At 41.2% G+C, this 19,079-nt stretch overlaps 2 protein-coding genes across 14 annotated transcripts in view; both read left to right on the top strand.

The window, feature by feature from the left end:
- The first annotated feature begins 331 nt into the window (after positions 1-331).
- On the top strand, positions 332-9,894 carry LOC110528084 (nuclear transcription factor Y subunit alpha). Of its 13 annotated transcripts, none has more exons than XM_021609888.3 (10): positions 332-638; positions 1,622-1,740; positions 5,677-5,823; positions 5,958-6,089; positions 6,295-6,403; positions 6,605-6,747; positions 6,827-7,003; positions 7,228-7,335; positions 8,176-8,205; positions 9,138-9,894. In XM_021609888.3, the coding sequence occupies exons 2-9, from the start codon at positions 1,660-1,662 to the stop codon at positions 8,185-8,187; spliced, it is 909 nt and encodes a 302-aa protein (XP_021465563.1). In that variant the 5' UTR covers positions 332-638; positions 1,622-1,659; the 3' UTR covers positions 8,188-8,205; positions 9,138-9,894. The 13 variants fall into 13 exon arrangements, 12 of the variants coding, with proteins under 12 accessions (XP_021465563.1, XP_090097439.1, XP_090097436.1 ...); XM_090241313.1 differs by having other exon boundaries at positions 475-638; positions 1,625-1,740; XM_090241314.1 differs by having other exon boundaries at positions 638-1,384.
- A 153-nt stretch (positions 9,895-10,047) lies between these two features.
- The window catches only part of LOC110528086 (S-adenosylhomocysteine hydrolase-like protein 1), a 73,959-nt gene continuing 64,927 nt past the window's right edge, over positions 10,048-19,079 (top strand). Inside the window, exon 1 of the mRNA XM_036983638.2 lies at positions 10,048-10,676. Within this exon, the coding sequence (XP_036839533.1) occupies positions 10,488-10,676 (189 nt within the window). The 5' untranslated portion in view covers positions 10,048-10,487. The remainder of the gene's footprint in view (positions 10,677-19,079) is intronic.

Here is a 19,079-nt window from a genome sequence, read left to right on the forward strand (position 1 = left end):
TTAACAATGCTCAAACATACAAAAAATAGAAATAAAATACAAAAAAGAAACAATTTCAAGTGCAATTATATTCACCCTGAAAATATCTTATTATAATGAATCATGGCGATGTTGCGCCTCCGGGTTTAGAAACGTATTCTTCGGACGTCATTGAACACGTGATAATGTTACATGGTGCTTTGAATACTGCATCGGAGCTTCAATATCAATCATCCCATCACTAAAAATGCTACAGTTGTCCCTCCCTTATGAAAAATCACCAGTGTCCCGATGCGACAACTGTGGTGCTGTAGGCTACTCCATAAAGCCATCAGTTCCCGAGACCTTGGCCAACACTTTCAGTGCACAAGTAGACAATGGACCTGATCGGACAGCTCAGAGCCTCTGCTCTTTTCTGTCCATAAGAAACAATTGGATTGGTGGAAGAGGCAGGGCAGGCCAGGAACAAGCGTCACCTCCCTCTCGCCTTCTACTACACAACGCGCATGCGCATATATCGTGGGTTGGAGAAGAAGACGCTTGTTGTTGGTGGTAGTTTTTCATACAAGTGCCATTTTGTCTACATGTCGAGAGCGCCGTGATTGGATTTTGTGTGTGGGTATTGGAGCCAATCAGAGAAACCGGGCGGCGGACAAACGGTGAGAGGTTGCACGGCTGAGGAGGAATGTGATCCGGTAGCAGGGGATTGGTGTGTCATTGACCAACCAAATTACTAACTCCACTAGTTAAATGCAAGAATTAAAAGCTAGCTGGTTAGCTAAAATATAACTAAACCTTAACTCACTAATCACCATGGCTCATTGTTAGCTGGCTGGCTAGCTAGCTCTGTAAGATAACTAACGTTAACTAGTTATGTGTGGTGGCACAGTGACAAATGCCTGGATGGGTGAGAGACAACAATGACCAATGTCTCATAATATAGCTAGCTAGAATGCCAGATGAAAATGTAAAACAATATTCGAGTTGGTGCGTGACTCGTGAGCTAGCTAACGTTACTTAACTGGTCTACTGACTATTGGGCTGCTGCATACTCAGTTGAAAAATTTGACTAAAACCGTCAGTCACTAGACTAGTAGCCTGTGATCAAAGTTGACATACCAGTTGTCTAGGACAATATTGTGATTTGGCATATATTTTCGTAATTTGTCTTAAAGTGGCAAGAAGAGTAGCCTATTTCTTGACCACCAAACAAACCATGTCCCTGGGCTTTGTCCAACTTATCTGAAAGAGCTGACCAGGTGAAAGCCTGCCTAATGATGAGATGTTTTTCCTGTCAACAAGTATTTCCAATCAGTGCAGATCAAGGGAAGGAGAGGACAGATTTTTTTGACAACTGAAAATGAGTCCAAGAGAGTCATTTGTGAAGGCAGTCATATTCATCATGGTACTTACATGTGATTGTAGTATTTATTGGCACGATTATTATGAGCCTTAGCGAATATGCCCTTACAAATTATAATAATAATTTGATAACGTCCTGTTACATTTGTTCCCCCACCTTACTGTAAATGTGTTAACCTGTTGCTGAAATGCCTCATAATTTCACCTTAAGTAAGAATGTATCTTACTATCTAATCGAGGATAGTCATCTCATGCAGTTATGTGCCCCTCACATCTGTAGCAGTAGACTGAATTGAGGCCTTTCAGAGTTCATTGACCATGGAGCAGTACACTACCGCCACCACATCTACTGGGGAACAGATAGTGGTTCAGACTGCCGCTGGGCAGATCCAACAACAGGTAAGAAGGAAGGGTTTGTTCATATCTGTTATGTATGGTGTGTTTGTGTATTGGAAGGGGGTTAGGAGAAATGTACCTACGGAAGAATGTTAATGCCATGAGTTTGGGCTAGGTTGTAGCTTTACTCATTGTGTGGTGAAAGTTCCTGGGCATTGGCCACAGTAGCTGTGTGTTAACCCATTCATAGAAGCTAACTACCTTTAGCGCCTATTGTATCAACGTCAACAAAACAAAGGAGATGATCGTGGACTTCAAGAAACAGCAGAGGGAGCACCCCCCTATCCACATCAACGGGACAGTAATGGAGAGGGTAGTAAGTTTTAAGTTCCTCGGCGTACACATCACGGACAAACTGAATTGGTCCACCCACACAGACAGCGTTGTGAAGAAGGCGCAGCAGCGAGGCTGAAGAAATTCTGCTTGTCACCAAAAGCACTCACAAACTTTTACAGATGCACAATCGAGAGCATCCTGTCGGGCTGTATCACCGCCTGGTACGGCAACTGCTCCGCCCACAACCGTAAGGCTCTCCAGAGGGTAGTGAGGTCTGCACAACGCATCACCGAGGGCAAACTACCTGCCCTCCAGGACACCCACACCACCCGATGTCACAGGAAGGCCGTAAAGATCATCAAGGACAACAACCACCCAAGCCACTGCCTGTTCACCCCACTATCATCCAGAAGGCGAGGTCAGTACAGGTGCATCAAAGCAGGGACCGAGAGACTGAAAAGCAGCTTCCATCTCAAGGCCATCAGACTGTTAAACAGCCATCACTAACATTGAGTGGCTGCTGCCAACATACTGACTCAACTCCAGCCACTTTAATAATGGAAATTGATGTAAAAAAAAATATCACTAGCCACTTTAAACAATGCCACTTAATATAATGTTTACATACCCTACATTACTCATCTCATATGTATATACTGTACTCGATACCATCTACTGCATCTTGCCTATGCCGTTCTGTACCATCATTCATTCATATACCTTTATGTACATATTCTTTATCCCTTTACACTTGTGTGTGTATAAGGTAGCAGTTGTGGAATTGTTAGGTTAAATTACTCGTTGGTTACTACTGCATTGTCGGAACTAGAAGCACATGCATTTCGCTACACTCGCATTAACATTTGCTAACCATGTGTATGTGACAAATAACATTTCATTTGATTTATTGAAGATTGTAATCTTCTGGCCAGTGGAGTTTTGTTAAGAGCCCCGACGACGCTCGTTCTGAATGTTAAAACGCATCGCTTGCAGTATGGTTTTGGAAACATAAGGAACGTTTCTTCCATATCAGCAAGAAGAAAAAAAAATGTTAAATTAGTACACACCTTTTATAGGTTTAGTGTTCCCACGTGGCCATATCTCCATGTTACAGCTCTTGTTTACGGAATACAGACTGGAGACCTGTTCGTATTAGCTATCGAGCGTGCTCCGAACACCTGTGTGTAAGTGGTTCGTCAATTTGAGGCACACACAGCATATTAATCTGTGTAAAACTGTTACAGTAAGTGTATATTTTTTATTTGAAATAATATTTATTGCTGATATGAAAGGTAATGGGCACATCATAATGTTTCGAAAACCGTTTCCCAAGCTATGATTTTTGACATTTTTAAACGGTGTCGGAATTGTTGTTCACACGCAGAAGCTAACTGCTGAAAACCATACGGAGAACACTGATCTCTGGCACAGTGACTGCGGTTCAGTTGCAAGCTGAGCCCCAGGCAGCCACCGGCTGAGGCCAACATGTTCAGACACTCCTATTAGTGGTGGGACCGCCGAGCTCCTACCATGTCTCTACCCCATTTACCTAGTTTGTCTCCCTGCTGGCAATGCTTTGAGTCATAATCTACAGTCCCCGCGGTTATATCCGCAAGGCGGGTGGGTTTAGGGTCAGGTTGAATAAAGAGAAAACACCTTAAATGTGTAATTATTGTGCAATGTATTATGTATAGGCTACATTGAGGTTTTTCATTCATTATTTTAGGTTATCTGTTATTAGTGTGTATGCCTAGGGCCTAAAGTTTAACTGTAAGCGAGCCAAATAGCCTATAGGCCAGTTGCCAAATGCTTTTGGGAAAGGGCAGAAAAAGTTAACGACAATCCACAAAGGCATAAAGGACAGTCTGAGTTTAATTCAATTAGATAAAAGCTGCAAAATGGTGACTTTAAAATAAAGAGAAGGGAGGGACAGAAAAATAATGTTTGGGAAAGATTTGGTGAAGTGGTAAAAGAGGATGATAGCAGTTCCAGCTATGCTATGTTTGATGATAGGATATACAAATTCGACAGTCACAAGACAGAACTTCAAATAGGCCTATGGCATATCAATGAAACTGTAGCCTACTGTTCGGATGGGTTAAATGAAAACTGAAATCTGGACACTGACTGTAGGTCTATAACTTCTCACAGCCTTACTATTAACTCCTGCAGAATTAAGCATTTCTTGCAGTAAAATTATACACCAAATGTAGGCTACATTTCGACGTGGGAACATGAGTGGAGAAATATTATTATTTAATTATTTCAGCATCTTGAGAGAATGCGATTGTGCAGTTAGATACTGTCTGTGGAGTGCTATCTTTATCAGCATCATAAAAGCTGATATTATTTCAACCACATAAAATATGCATCCAAGCCAAACTGAAATATATTTCCTTACAACAGGTCAAACTGGTGTCATTTGGACATTTTGTACAGAAAATCTTTTCAGTTGAAAAAAATTAAAAAATAATTTCATTTTCTCTCCGGTCCATAAACGTCTTTGCTCCACGAAAGAAGCAGATATGACAGAGAACTTTACCGATTGAAGCATACATTCTATCGATTTATGACAGTATTCTGGTGAGCAAGGGTCTTCTAGGGCAACTCATAATGACAGAAGAAAAGCTGCATTATACTTATCGACAAGATGACTAACAAATAGCCTACCAAAATGTCAGAAATTAAAATCAGAAATATATCTAAATCAGGCAACAACAAAAAAATCCTGAACTCCCATCAACAAAAATAGTTCTGCAGTTTCTGACTGTAGCCTACATAGCATTTTTTTTATTAGTGGGTTAAGGTCTGGTGCAAACTGCAGATTTTCACCTTATCACATATAGTTGGGCGAATTGGTTATTCGCCAAATGCGAGCGAGTGTGGGTGAATAAACCGCGTAACACTGCTCCCTACATGTCGCCTCATCATATCCTCTGGGCCTCACTGCTACACTGTTGTGTACAGATGCATGTCAACATTTCTGACACTACAGCCGCCTGTGATCGTAGTGTTGTCATGAGTTGCTGTCAGCCAGGCTGAAAAACTACATGCATGTCCCTCTCCAATATCAATCTTGCTATCTGTATTGTCTTCAGTCTGAGATTGTCAATTGTGGTATTCTCACATTGTCCAACAGGTGGTACAGTTATACCACAATCAAGTCATGAATCTATAGATATATGTGTATTTTGTAACCTACAACAATATTCTGAGTGGCATAAAATGCTCTCCTTGCTGAGTTTAAGATTGACCAGACTCCTACATTGCCTTTTCAAATCTCAAGTAAATATCCCGGTGAATATAGCATACACTGAAATTACAGTACACTCGGACCCTATTATGATTCCCTTCTTGTCATTTGTGTTTTCGTGTGCGCTCATTCAGCATCTTGTGGAGATCAAACTAACTCCAAAAAATGGTGCATTGACTATCACAGCACCATGTTTATCTGTTTGCCGCCCTCTGGCCTGTTTTGTTCTGTTTTGTCTTTCTGTGGTCAACATGTGCTGCATGGAAGCTCTGCTGTGATGAAGAATGGTTGTTATGCATGGTTGCAGTTCCATTAGAGATATCTTGAATTAACCTCACTCTCCTTTCCTTTCCATGTCTCTTTTACAATCTCCCATCTCTTTCACTCCTTCCTTCCCCTCTCTCTCCTAGGTGCAGGGGCAGCCTCTGATGGTGCAGGTGAGCGGTGGTCAGCTCATCACCTCGTCGGGCCAGCCCATTATGGTCATGGGGGGGCAGGGAGGGCAGGGGCAGACCATCATGCAGGTGCCCATGTCTGGAGCTCAGGGGCTCCAACAGGTGACTGAACTGTTGTACAACTGTACACTACACCTATCTGAAACATAGCAAATATGTCTCTCTAACAAGATATTACTGAACGAGATATGATAAAGCAGACTGGCTGATTAAGATTGTCCTGCTCTCTGCTGTAGATCCAGCTGGTGCAGCCAGGTCAGATCCAGCTCCAGGGGGGACAGACTCTACAGGTACAGGGTCAGCAAGGCCAGACCCAGCAGTTCATCATTCAGCAGCCCCAAACTGCTGTGACCGCAGGACAGAACCAGGTATAGACACTAACACACTCTTTATACAATATTTTGGTCTGTAATAGAACACATACTCATAGTTTCCATTGTTCAGAAGAGGCCCACTTGTAATTTTTTATGTAAATAGCTGTAATGCATAAAACATATTATGGACACCATAGAAACCCACCACATTGTGTGATGTATAACTGGGTGGTAATGAGTGTTGATGTTTGTTTCTCAGGGCCAGCAGCAGATTACATTACAGCCAGGGCAGCAAGTGGCTCAGACTGCAGACGGCCAGACCATTGTGTACCAGCCAGTCAATGCTGATGGGTCCATTCTACAGCAAGGTAACACGTTCACACTCATAGCTGGGATCCCTACTGTGTGTTGTTGGATGTTTAGTGTGCTGGCTATTGTCCCCTTCTTTTGATTATCAGCTGATTTAGAACTGAATCAGTGGCTGTATGCAAAGTGGTTCACACTCCACACTTCTGGATCACTAATCTATGATAGCTGATATTAACTTAACCCTTTTGCGGTTCCCCCAGGTATGATTACCATCCCTGCCTCTAGTCTGGCTGGTGCTCAGATCGTTCAGGCAGGCAACAGCTCCAATACAACAAACAGTAGTCAGGGTACAGTGACCGTCACACTGCCTGGCAACATGGTCAACGCAGGTGGCATGGTCATGGTAAGGTCCCTAATGACATTAATACAGACTTGTTGGCATGTGTGTATGCATCAGTTTGACCAGTGTGTATATGTGTTAGATGGTTCCGGGTGGTGGTGGTAGTGTTCCCACCATGCAGCGTATCCCCCTGCCGGGGGCGGAGATGCTGGAGGAGGAGCCTCTGTATGTCAACGCTAAGCAGTACCACCGCATCCTGAAGAGACGGCAGGCCCGCGCCAAGCTGGAGGCAGAGGGAAAGATCCCCAAGGAGAGGAGGGTGAGTGTCTGTGACATGAGCAGATGTATATATGTGTGGTTGTTGTTTTTATGAAGACAGAGAACTACTGGGAGTGTGTTTAGACAATATTTGTCTATAAGATTCTATGTGAGTTTGAGAGGGGGAATATTCCAGGATGACAGTTTTAGGATGAGGAAATGGTGTGGGCAGTAAAGGATGTGGTTATGTGCTTGTCTGTGAATGTGGTTTTACTTGTCCCTCAGAAATACCTGCACGAGTCTCGTCACAAGCACGCCATGGCAAGGAAGAGGGGTGATGGCGGACGCTTTTTCTCGCCGAAGGAGAGGGAGGAGATGGCTCTGGCCATGCAGGTGAGGAGGGCTCAGGGTGCCCTCAAACAAGAGGACGTGTTTGGAGGTGTTGAACTCAACTCTAATTGGCAACCTACTTCTGTTGCCTCCCTCAGCTAACCAACAAGTAGCAGCCATTTCCACCCCTCACTCTGTCACATGTCCACCGCAGCCACTCATTTCCCCTGCACTCTTAAAATGGTCATCATTGCTATCTTTGTATGTTTTTATTATATTGGTTACCTTGTAGTTTTGTATCAAAGAATAGTATAGTTTTTTACAAGTTATGTTTTTTTTGTACTTGCTTGTTTTTTGAGTATATAGACGGGGGTGCTTTTAGATGCGGGCATATTTTTTTGTGTACCTTCTGTTGTTCTTTTGATGTATTCCAGCCACTTGATCCCTAACCATGTCTCTGGCAAACCGCACTGAGTTCAAAAGCTTGTTCTTTCACATAGAGCTCTACATACTGATCACAGGAGGCTGCTGAGGGGAGAACACCTCATAATAATGTCCAGAACAGAAACGGAGCAGATAGAATGGCATCAAACACCTGGAAACCATGTGTTTTGATGTATTTGTTACCATTCCAATTATTCTGCTCCGGTCATTATCACGAGCCCATCCGCCCCATTTAAGGTGCCACCAACCTCCTTTGATACTGACTCAGTAAAATGTTCTCCAATGTCATTTGAAATGCATCTTGGCTTTGTTTGAGCTCTTGTTGCAAGCTGAAGAATGTTGGAATGTTAATGTTTCTGTTTTTGTCCAGTGTTGCTTCCTTGCTGTTGTGTTTCCTTGTTAAACTTGTACCATGTTGTAGTGTAAACATCTCTGCTAACACCTGTGTTCATTTAACAGCTGCAGGGCTAGGATGGGAGTGGTGTAAAGGTACTGTATGAATTTAACACAAGATCACTATAAAACAAATATTTACTTTCCTAACCTTTGTCAATGCTGCTTCATATTATGAATGTCTTGGGTCAGACCCACCCCTCAATGTAGGTTGATTTATCCTAATTTTAAATATTAAACATGGTGCTATACATCCAACCATCCTTGGAGAAAGAGCAATAAACACCAATGCTGAACATACAGTAATTATACACACATTAAGCCTGAATTTGCAGCAGTTTTATTTATGCCCACGCAAGGTTTATTGAGAAGTTGGTAATGGCGAACCACAGGTAACAGATTAAGAATGAGGCTGTGTGTTTTCTGTGTATAATGTTTGTGTATGATTTCTGTTTTCTATTAGTTTTTATGATTGCTGACATTTTTCTGCGACTGCCACCTGTCTCATTGTCTATCATTCACATTTGTAACGTGTGTGTGTGTGTGTGTGTGTGTTTATGTATACAAATAAACATGTCTCTTTCTGTTGGTATTGTTTTTAATATGAATAAAGACTTGGTTTTCAATCTTTTCTATTTTTTTTACATGATGAAAAATCTGTGTCCACTAAACTAAAAATACTATTCAAAACAATTAAGATGTTTGAAAATGATGGATTTGATAAATCAATAAAATATTTACCAGTTTCTTGTAACGGCACATAAATGAATCCCTATCTAATACATTCAGCTGTGTAGCTCCTTTTGGTATGATGGAAAAATGCATGTTGACCAATAACATAGTATCACCTCCCAGACCAAATCCTAACAAAAACATTAGTGAGCATTTAGATTAAGGTATAGTCTGATTGAAATCTAACCCCCAGACTGGATTATACTTTGACACTTTAGCTGCTTATACCTGGGAGAGATTCATGTTGTTGTGGCCTGGTCATTACGCAGGCTGACCAACCGCTCCTCTTCCTCCAGGTACAGGCGGCCCAACCACATGCTAGAGAAGAGGCAGTCGGGCAGGTGATCCGTGTTTCATAACCTCTAGAAGACCTGTGAGGTGTGTGTGTGTGCTCATGTGTTTGTCTCTGTGAGAATGGTTGCGGAGGAGTTGAGATCAGATGTCCCACACATCAATCAACCAGTGCTTTCCAACCAGTCCCAAGCTGCCCAAGTCCCCTGTCTGGTAGAGAGCAGGACAGACTGGGTGAAGAGATTGCTAGCACACAGAGATACTGCACATACAGATATACTGTAACCATGGTAACACTGGAGAACAATTGGGTCTTCTGGAGGAAATGTATTTTAAGAAACAGCACAAGTTCTACAAGAAAGTTTCCTCCAAAGCAACCTTGACTTGTTTCATGTCAGTTACTTTTATCTCTGGATGTGCCACAAGAACTTGATCAATAAACACACCATCCTATAGGGCACAAGTCCAAAGTGGTTGTTATGATAGCCCTCTTCCTTTCCTGATGCTCTTCAGAAATATGAAATAGTTTTTCTTTTGTACAGATAAGTTGTGTCCTCTGGTTCATGATAATATGTAACTATCATCACTTATTTTAAGGCTTTTCAGACTTTAAAAAAATGATTTCCTGGTTATTCTATTTGAAAGGAGCAATAATCAAATGCCTAATTACCTGCATCAGTTTTTTATATTGTGTTGTAACAGTCTTGTAAGAGTGTAGATGCTTTTTTTATTGCATAAATAAAAGGAAACAGCATTATCAAATGTTCTGTATGTGTTTAGAATGCCTCTGAAAATACAATTAATACATTTTCCAACTTCCAACATATTTTGTTTTGGAATTAATATTGCCAGAACTGTACTGTACACATACTGTATGTACACTGCATGATTTGACCAAATGCCCATGTCGCCTTTACCTAAATTCCGCCACTGGGGAGTAGGCTGGGAAGCTGATTCTCAATCAATGTTTTTAGAGCAACCTCAACAACGAGATGCTTGAGGCAAACGAAGGCAGAGGAGGCTCGCATCCCCCGCCCACAATTTCAGGTGACAGCTAGGCAAAACAGGCCGTTCACAACTTGCTGCACGCCAAGGAACTGCGCAGGCAACGAACCGTTTTATGACAGCAATTACTACACTGTAGTTTGTAAATATAGAATTACCAACTGATACACCAAACGGCTGTTAATTAATTGTTTCTAAATCGTGTGAATTGCAGTCCAGCTGCACAAAAAAATCCCTCTTCCGCAATATACCGAACAGTAGGGAGAAACTCGAATCCTGTAGCTAACTTAACTAACGTTAGCTATACCACGGGCTAACTAATTTATTGTACGTTTTAATTATTTATCGAAATGTCAGACACTCCGGGGGACGGAAAGTTGGAGCTGAAACAAGCCAGCAAAGAAGTAAAGGAGAGCGAGAATGTGGCTGAAAAATACTCAGCCATGACCGTGAGCAAGAACAGCGAAATTACCATGGGTGAACTGTCAGTGTCGTCTGCTGCGTTCAGTGCGGTCCCTATTCACAAACCCGTTAAAAAGGTAAGACACATTCATTACGTAGCTAGCTAGTGAACAACTTGCTACTTATGAGTTGATTTGGTTTCTTTTATTGTCTGGGTGGTCATCACATCATGTCCCATTTCAGGATGTCCCTTCTAAGCATAACGTAATTCACATATGTTCACTTCGTTAGCAGCTTCTGAAGTCCAACCATTCATTTTCAATGCATTTACTATTTATTGTATGTGAACGCTGTTGGTGCAGTACGTCATCCACCCCCATATACCCAGAGTAGGGCACAGTGTTACATTAATTAGATTTGTTGGTCACAGGTTGTCAGCTACAGTTAGGCCTAGTATGAATTTAAAGTGGAGAAACTTCACACAAACAAACACATCTGCACACTTAATTCAACTTCAGGAAATCATTGAGAAGGCAGTGCTTATTAGCAGTCTGGGGGCGATTCCTCGAGAAAGTAGAGCAAAAAAGGAACGTGACTTTTTTTGGGATTGTCACAAAATGTAATTCATAAAATGGTCCTTTGGAGGAATGCGTATTGACATATATTTGACATTTATATTTTAAAGCATATTGAGATATAATGACTCAAAGTTGGCCTATTTAAGACAATTTGACCCTACCCAGGAGCATTGCAAGACACCATTACTGTTGAACTTAATGTTGTCATTTGAAACATCAATATGTTCTAAAATCAGTAATACATTTCATTATGCAAGATCTAAATGTACATTTTATTATATGGTTTTGAAAATTATGTACATTTATATCACATTTATATTCAATGTATTGTATTTTGTTTTTTGGGGGTACTTTTTACCCCTTTTTCTCCACAATTTTGTGATATTCAATTGGTAGTTAGTAGATGTCGACCGATTATGATTTTTCAAAGCCGATACCGATTATTGGAGGACCAAAAAATGCCAATACCAATTAATCGGCCATTAATTTTTTTTTTTTAAATGTATTTGTAATAATGACAATTACAACAATACTGAATTAACACTTGTTTTAACTTAATATAATACATCAATAAAATCAATTTAGTCTCAAATAAATAATGAAACATGTTCAATTTGGTTTAAATAATGCAAAAACAAAGTGTTGGAGAAGAACGTAAAAGTGCAATATGTGCCATGTAAGAAAGCTAACGTTTAAGTTCCTTGCTCATGACATGAGAACATATGAAATCTGGTGGTTCCTTTTAACCTCCTGGAACTACCCATCCCGGATCCGGGAGAATTGTCATCAACTACACTAATTAGCAGAGCGCAACGGTCAAAAAATATTACTAGACAATATTAATATTCATGAAATCACAAGTGAAATATAGTGAAACACAGCTTAGCCTTTGGTTAATCACCCTGTCATCTCAGATTTTGAAATTATGCTTTACAGCCAAAGCAAGACAAGCGTTTGTGTAAGTTTATCGATAGCCTAGCATAGCATTATGTCCAGCTAGCAGCAGGAAGCTTGGTCACGAGAATCAGAAAAGCAATCAAATTAACCGTTTACCTTTGATCTTCAAATGTTTTCACTGACGAGACTCCCAGTTAGACAGCAAATGTTCCTTTTATTCCATAAAGATTATTTTTGTACCCAAAATACCTCCGTTTGTTTGTGACCTTATGTTGAGAAATCCACCGGAAATAGCGGTCACGACAACGGTGGAAAAAAATCCAAATGATATCCATAATATCAACAAACATGGCAAACGTTTTTCTATAATCAATCCTCAAGGTGTTTTTCAAATATCTATTCGATAATATATCAACCGGGACAATTGGCTTTTCAGTAGGAGAGAGAGGAAAAATGACTGTCTTTTACGCAAGAATCACTCAGAGCCCTCAGCTGGCCACTTACGCAATGTAGTCGTTTACGCTCATTCTTCAACATAAAGGCGTGAAACTACGTCAAAATGCTGTAGACACCTTAGGGAATACGTAGAAAAAGGAATCTGGTTGATATCCCTTTCAATGGCCAATAGGGGTGCATAGGAACACAACGGTTTCAAAATAAGAGGCACTTCCTGATTGGATTTTCCTCAGGGTTTCGCCTGTAATATCAGTTCTGTTATACTCACAGACAATATTTTGACAGTTTTGGAAACTTTAGAGTGTTTTCTATCATAAGCTGTCAATTATATGCATATTCTAGCATCTGGTCCTGAGAAATAGGCGGTTTACTTTGGGAATGTTATTTTTCCAAAAATTAAAATGGTGCCCCCTAATTTCAAGAGGTTGATGAAATGCTTATGTATGTTATGTTGTGAATTTGAACATGAATTATGTGCCTATTTAAGATTACTCTGTTTTTCGTACGATGTACCCAATGATTAATGAGAACTTGCTATGTCCTCATTGTGGTTTTACAGATTTGTTTAATACGTCTTTTTTATTCACTTTTGTAATATTTATGTAACATATTGTTATACTGTATTTGGCAGCACTTGTTTTTCCTTTGCCTCCAACCCCTTTTGATGTGTGGAATGGATGTGGGTGGGGCTAGGTCAACATAAGGGTGCAAAAAATGTTTTTAATTCACAAAAGCTCTGACGAAGGCAGTGAGGCCGATACGTAAGCTTATTAAATATCAGTGATAATATCAAGAGCAGTGTGCGGTTTCCTTTTTCCTTCATCTTGTTCAACTGTTGCCATGCAAAAAAGATTGCTAAGATGTGGGAGTGCCTTTTGAATTTTGCTATACTCGCATTAACATCTGCTGACCATGTGTATGTGACAAGTAAAATTTGATTTGATGCTTGGGGTCATTGTCCATTTGGAGGACCCATTTGCGACCAAGCTTTAACTTCCTGACTGATGTCTTGAGATGTTGCTTCAATATATCCACAATTTCCCTTTCTCATGAAACCATCTATTTTGTGAAGTGCACCAGTCCCTCCTGCAGCAAAGCACCCCCACAACATGATGCTGTTGTGGGGGTGCTTCACGGTTGGGATGGTGTTTTTCGGCTTGCAAGCCTCCCCCTTTTTCCTCCAAACATAGAGATGGTCATTATCGCCAAATAGTTCTATTTTTGTTTCATCAGACCAGAGAACATTTATCCAAAAAGTAGTCTGGCTTTTTTATGGAGGTTTTGGAGCAGTAGCTTCTTTCTTGCTGAGCGGCCTTTCAGGTCACGTCGATATCGGACTCGTTTTACTGTGGATATAGATACTTTTGTACCCGTTTCCTCCAGAATCTTCACACGGTCCTTTGCGGTTGCTCTGGGATTGATTTGTACTTTTCGCACCAAAGTATGTTCATCTCTAGGAGACCTGAGCGGTATGAAGGCTGCGTGGTCCCTTGGTGTTTATACTTGTGTACTATTGTTTGTACAGATGAAGGTGGTACCTTCAGGTGTTTGGAAATTGCTCCCAAGGATGAACCAGACTTGTGGAGGTCTACAAGCCAGGACATCATTTTCTGGAATTTTAGTCAACTTAGTGTATGTAATCTTCTGACCCACTGGAATTGTGATAGTGAATTCTAAGTGAAATAATATGTCTGTAAACAATTGTTGGAAAAATTACTTGTCATACACAAAGTAGATGTCCTAACCGACTTGCCAAAACTATACTTAGTTAATTAACAAGAAATTGGTGGAGTGTTTGAAAAACGAGTTTTAATGACTCCAACCTAAGTGTATGTAAACTTCCGACTTCAACTGTATATCTGTTCCAGAGCTTGTAATGTTTACAACAAGAAAGTGGGTGGGGTTGATCATCTTGACTAACTGAGGAGCTATTACAATGTTGTGCACACAGGCAGAAAATGGTTGAAGTATGTGTTTTGGGGGATGCTCAACATCATAGGTACACTTCAACTATGACAGACAAAATGAGAAAAAAAAATCCAGAATAATAATAGATTAATGAATTACTTGCAAATTATGGTGGAAAAAAAGTATTTGGTCACCTACAAACAAGCAAGATTTCTGGCGCTCACAGACCTGTAACTTCTTCTTTAAGAGGCTCCTCTGTCCTCCACTCGTTACCTGTATTAATGGCACCTGTTTGAACTTGTTATCAGTATAAAAGACACCTGTCCACAACCTCAAACAGTCACACTCCAAACTCCACTATGGCCAAGACCAAAGAGCTGTCAAAGGACACCAGAAACAAAATTGTAGACCTGCACCAGGCTGGGAAGACTGAATCTGCAATAGGTAAGCAGCTTGGTTTGAAGAAATCAACTGTGGGAACAATTATTAGGAAATGGAAGACATACAAGACCACTGATAATCTCCCTCGATCTGGGGCTCCACGCAAGATCTCACCCCGTGGGGTCAAAATGATCACAAGAACGGTGAGCAAAAATCCCAGAACCACACGAGGGGACCTAGTGAATGACCCGCAGAGAACAGGGACCAAAGTATCACAGCCTACCATCAGTAACACACCAAGCCGCCAGGGACTCAAATCCTGCAGTGCCAGACGTGTCCCCCTGCTTAAGCCAGTACATGTCCGGGCCTGTCTGAAGTTTGCTAGAGAGCATTTGGATGATCCAGAAGAAGATTGGGATAATGTCATATGGTCAGATGAAACCAAAATATAACGTTTTGGTAAAAACTCAACTCGTCATGTTTGGAGGACAAAGAATGATGAGTTGCATCCAAAGAACACCATACCTACTGTGAAGCATGGGAGTTGAAACATCATGCTTTTGGGGCTGTTTTTCTGCAAAGGGACCAGGACGACTGATCCGTGTAAAGGAAGGAAAGAATGAATGGGGCCATGTATCGTGAGATTTTGAGTGAAAAGGGCATTGAAGATGAAACGTGGCTGGGTCTTTCAGCATGACAATGATCCCAAACACACCTCCCGGGCAACGAAGGAGTGGCTTCGTAAGAAGCATTTCAAGGTCCTGGAGTGGCCTAGCCAGTCTCCAGATCTCAACCCCATAGAAAATCTTTGGAGGGAGTTGAAAGTTCGTGTTGCCCAGCAACAGCCCCAAAACATCACTGCTCTAGAGGAGATCTGCATGGAGGAATGGGCCAAAATACCAGCAACAGTGTGTGAAAACCTTGTGAAGACTTACAGAAAACGTTTGACCTCTGTCATTGCCAACAAAGGGTATATAACAAAGTATTGAGATACACTTTTGTTATTGACCAAATACTTATTTTCCACCATAATTTGGAAATAAATTCATTAAAAATCCTACAATGTGATTTTCTGGATATTTTTTTTCTCATTTTGTCTGTCATAGTTGAAGTGTACCTATGATGAAAATTACAGGCCTCTCATCTGTTTATGTGGGAGAACTTGCACAATTGGTGGCTGACTAAATACTTTTTTGCCCCACTGTATGTGTTTTATACGTTGCCTTTGGAAAGTGTTTAAACCCCTTGACTTTTTCCACATTTTGTTACATTACAGCCTTATTCTAAAATGGCCTTTTAAAAATCCTCAGCAATCTACACACAACACACAATACCCCATAATGACACATTTTTGGAAATCTGTGTATATATATATATATAAACAACATTCATTATTTACATAAGTATTCAGACCCTTTCTGCAGCATTGAAGGTCCCCAAGAACACAGTGGCCTCCATTTCTTAAATTGAAGAAGTTTGGAACCAGCAAGACTCTTCCTAGAGCTGGCCGCCCGGCCAAACTGAGCAATTGGGGGGAGAAGGGCCTTGGTCAGGGAGGTGATCAAGCAAAAGGTGATCCGGCAAATGGTCACTGACCGAGCTCCAGAGTTCCTCTGTGGAGATGGGAGAACCTTCCAGAAGAACAACCATCTCTGCAGCACTCCACCAATCAGGCCTTTATGGTAGAGTGACCAGACATAAGCCACTCCTCAATAAAAGGCACATAACAGCCCTCTTGGGGTTTGCCAAAAGGTACCTAAAGGACTCTCAGACCGTGAGAAACAAGATTCTATGGTCTGATGAAAACCAGATTCAACTGTTTGGCCTGAATGGCAAGCATCATGTCTGGAGGAAACCTTGCACTATCGGTACGGGGAATCATGGTGGTGGCAGCATCATGCTCTGGGGATGTTTTTCAGTGGCAGGGACTGGGAGACGAGTCAGGGTTGTGGGAAAGATGAACGGAGCAAAGTACAGAGAGATCCTTGATGAAAACCTGCTCTGGAGTGCTCATGTCATCAGACTGGGGTGAAGGTTCACCTTCCAACATGACAACGACCCTAAGCACACAGCCAAGACAACGCAGGAGTGGTTTCGGGACAAGTCTCAATGTCCTTGAGTGGCCCATACTTGAACCAGAGCGAACATCTCTGTAGAGACCTGAAAATAGCTGTGCAGCGACACTCCCCATCCGACCTGACAGAGCTTGAGAGAATCTACAGAGAAGAATGGGAGATACTCCCAAAATACAGGTGTGCCAAGCTTGTAGCATCATACCTAAGAACACTGGAGGCTGTAATCACTGCCAAAGGTGCTTCCACAAAGTACTGAGTAAAGGGTCTGAATACTTATGTAATGCACTGTACTTGCATACTCGTGTTTCTTTAACTCAATTCGTAGTTATGTGTTTTCATATAATCATATACATTTGCAAACATTTCTTAATCTGTTTTTGCTTTGTCATTGTGAGGTGAAAATGTGTTAAGTGTTAATCGTTTTGATAGTGTCTACACAATGGAAGAATAAAGGAGTGTTATTCCTGTTGACCTGAATGAGGTGTCATTATAGAAAATGTTGTGCTCTTTAAAACCTAAGTTAACTTGTAATTGTCATGTGTGAGAAATTTAGCTTTATCTTGAAAATTCTCAGTAATCTACAGCAGCGTTCTAGAATTCTATTGGGGTCTAAAGTGTTAACAACCCGTGCTAGTTGTTGCTTTAGATCGTCCCTCTTTCTAAATTTCAAAAGCATATTTTCATATCTGTCATGAAAGTGCTCTCATTTGTTGTGTGCTTTGGAGAACAGTGTTTTCCTGCTAATTTCATTTTGGAACATTTGCGCTTATAGCCTACTGCCGTGTGCGCATTTCTGTGCTTATAATGTGAAGAAATAGCCTAATAGTTTAACATTTTAAGCTAAACGCCTCATTGCTTTTAAAAGTTTTTTTTGATGTTCAGTGGTTGTAATAATTTGGGATCTATCATCCCAAAAATATTTGTTTCTCGCGCAGAACGACAAGCTGACCAATCGAATAGGTCAACTTCTGTACTACGGGGGATAGTAAATTGACATAGGCTAGTGCTTTTTCTGTTCATTACTCATCTCGTTAGCTGACAAAGTAAATGTGGACAGTTCTAACATCTCCCCGTCTTCCCTAGGAGCCTACTTCGGCGCTGTGAGGCCTGTGAGAAGGACCCGATTGCATGACAGGCATTGTCTATTAAGAATAGAGAGATCTGAGAGGGCAATGTGAGTGAGCGGTGCTTCGGTGCAAGGCGATTGGCAGCCAGGAGAAGGGAATTATGATGACTATATTCAGCCCAAGGGCACAACGGCCACTTTGGCCATCAGGCATGGATTGCAGCCACACAAGGGGGCCATGGCTGTTGATGCATGATGACAAGACCGAGTTTTCTCAATGTTCATTGTCTCTCAAACCATCAAGGAAGGAGGACGTTGGCCTTTGGAATTTTTCAAATCAGTCTGCTCCCTTCTTGAAACAGTTGGTTAGAGTTTGTTAGAGTTAGAGTATATATTATGATGACATTTTGTCCCGTTTTTTCGGCTGTTCGGGCACACTCCATTTTTTTCCCCCGGGGCCAGCCGAAGTTTGGGAGTCGAAGGGGCGTGATTTTCTTGTTTTTCAAGCGAAGGTCTTTTAAGGGAGTATGTGAGCACACTCGTTCTGTTTGCCTATAAGCAAACTGTGTCTGCAAGTCTATCAAAAAGGGAAATGCATGCACTGCAATTAATCCCAATTCGTAAGAGCCTTCACGATCCCTGCAATAAATCTTAGGGGTTGTAATTCACGACTCCGTTATGTGAGAGTCTGAGAGGGTTGAGTCTATCCTATGTACTGTGGGGGAGACAAGCTGAGAAACTGGAAATGGTACTCCCTCTTACTGGTCAGGAACGAATAGGATTGTTTTTGGGTTCTCCAACTCATGCCCTGCTGTAACATCTGCTACATTAGTAACACCTGCGCAACATCGCTGTGCAGCTCTATAAACCTCACTGGCTCTGCCAAGAACCAGTGACTTAACAAAAAGTGCCCTAGTAGCTACTAAAACCTCTTGGCTTATAGGTTTGTTTATGCACGGATATTATAGAAATGATTGGAGGCCGTCAACGCTTTTTAAAAGTCTTTATTACAAAAATATTGTCGGTTTCAGATGCAAGGATTAAATGCAAAGTTCATAGTGCATAAATATATATTTTTTAACCTTTTTTTATATTTTTGCATTGACTCAAATGAAAACTTTTTCCCCTCTTTTTCAACAGTGTGTAGGTCTCTCTCTTTCATTTTGCATTGATGTCATA

Source organism: Oncorhynchus mykiss, chromosome 7 (assembly GCF_057628025.1).
Source record: "Oncorhynchus mykiss isolate SJ-2025 chromosome 7, ASM5762802v1, whole genome shotgun sequence".
Taxonomy (NCBI): domain Eukaryota; kingdom Metazoa; phylum Chordata; class Actinopteri; order Salmoniformes; family Salmonidae; genus Oncorhynchus; species Oncorhynchus mykiss.

What these genes read in the sequence shown, in the direction of transcription:
- LOC110528084 (XM_021609882.3), top strand. Translation starts at nt 1,660, where the DNA reads ATGGAGCAGTACACTACCGCCACCACATCTACTGGGGAACAGATAGTG. An exon ending in GAGCTCAGGGGCTCCAACAG is followed by an intron (nt 5,824 to 5,957) that starts GTGACTGAACTG and finishes TCTCTGCTGTAG; the next exon opens with ATCCAGCTGGTGCAGCCAGG. An exon ending in TGACCGCAGGACAGAACCAG is followed by an intron (nt 6,090 to 6,294) that starts GTATAGACACTA and finishes TTTGTTTCTCAG; the next exon opens with GGCCAGCAGCAGATTACATT.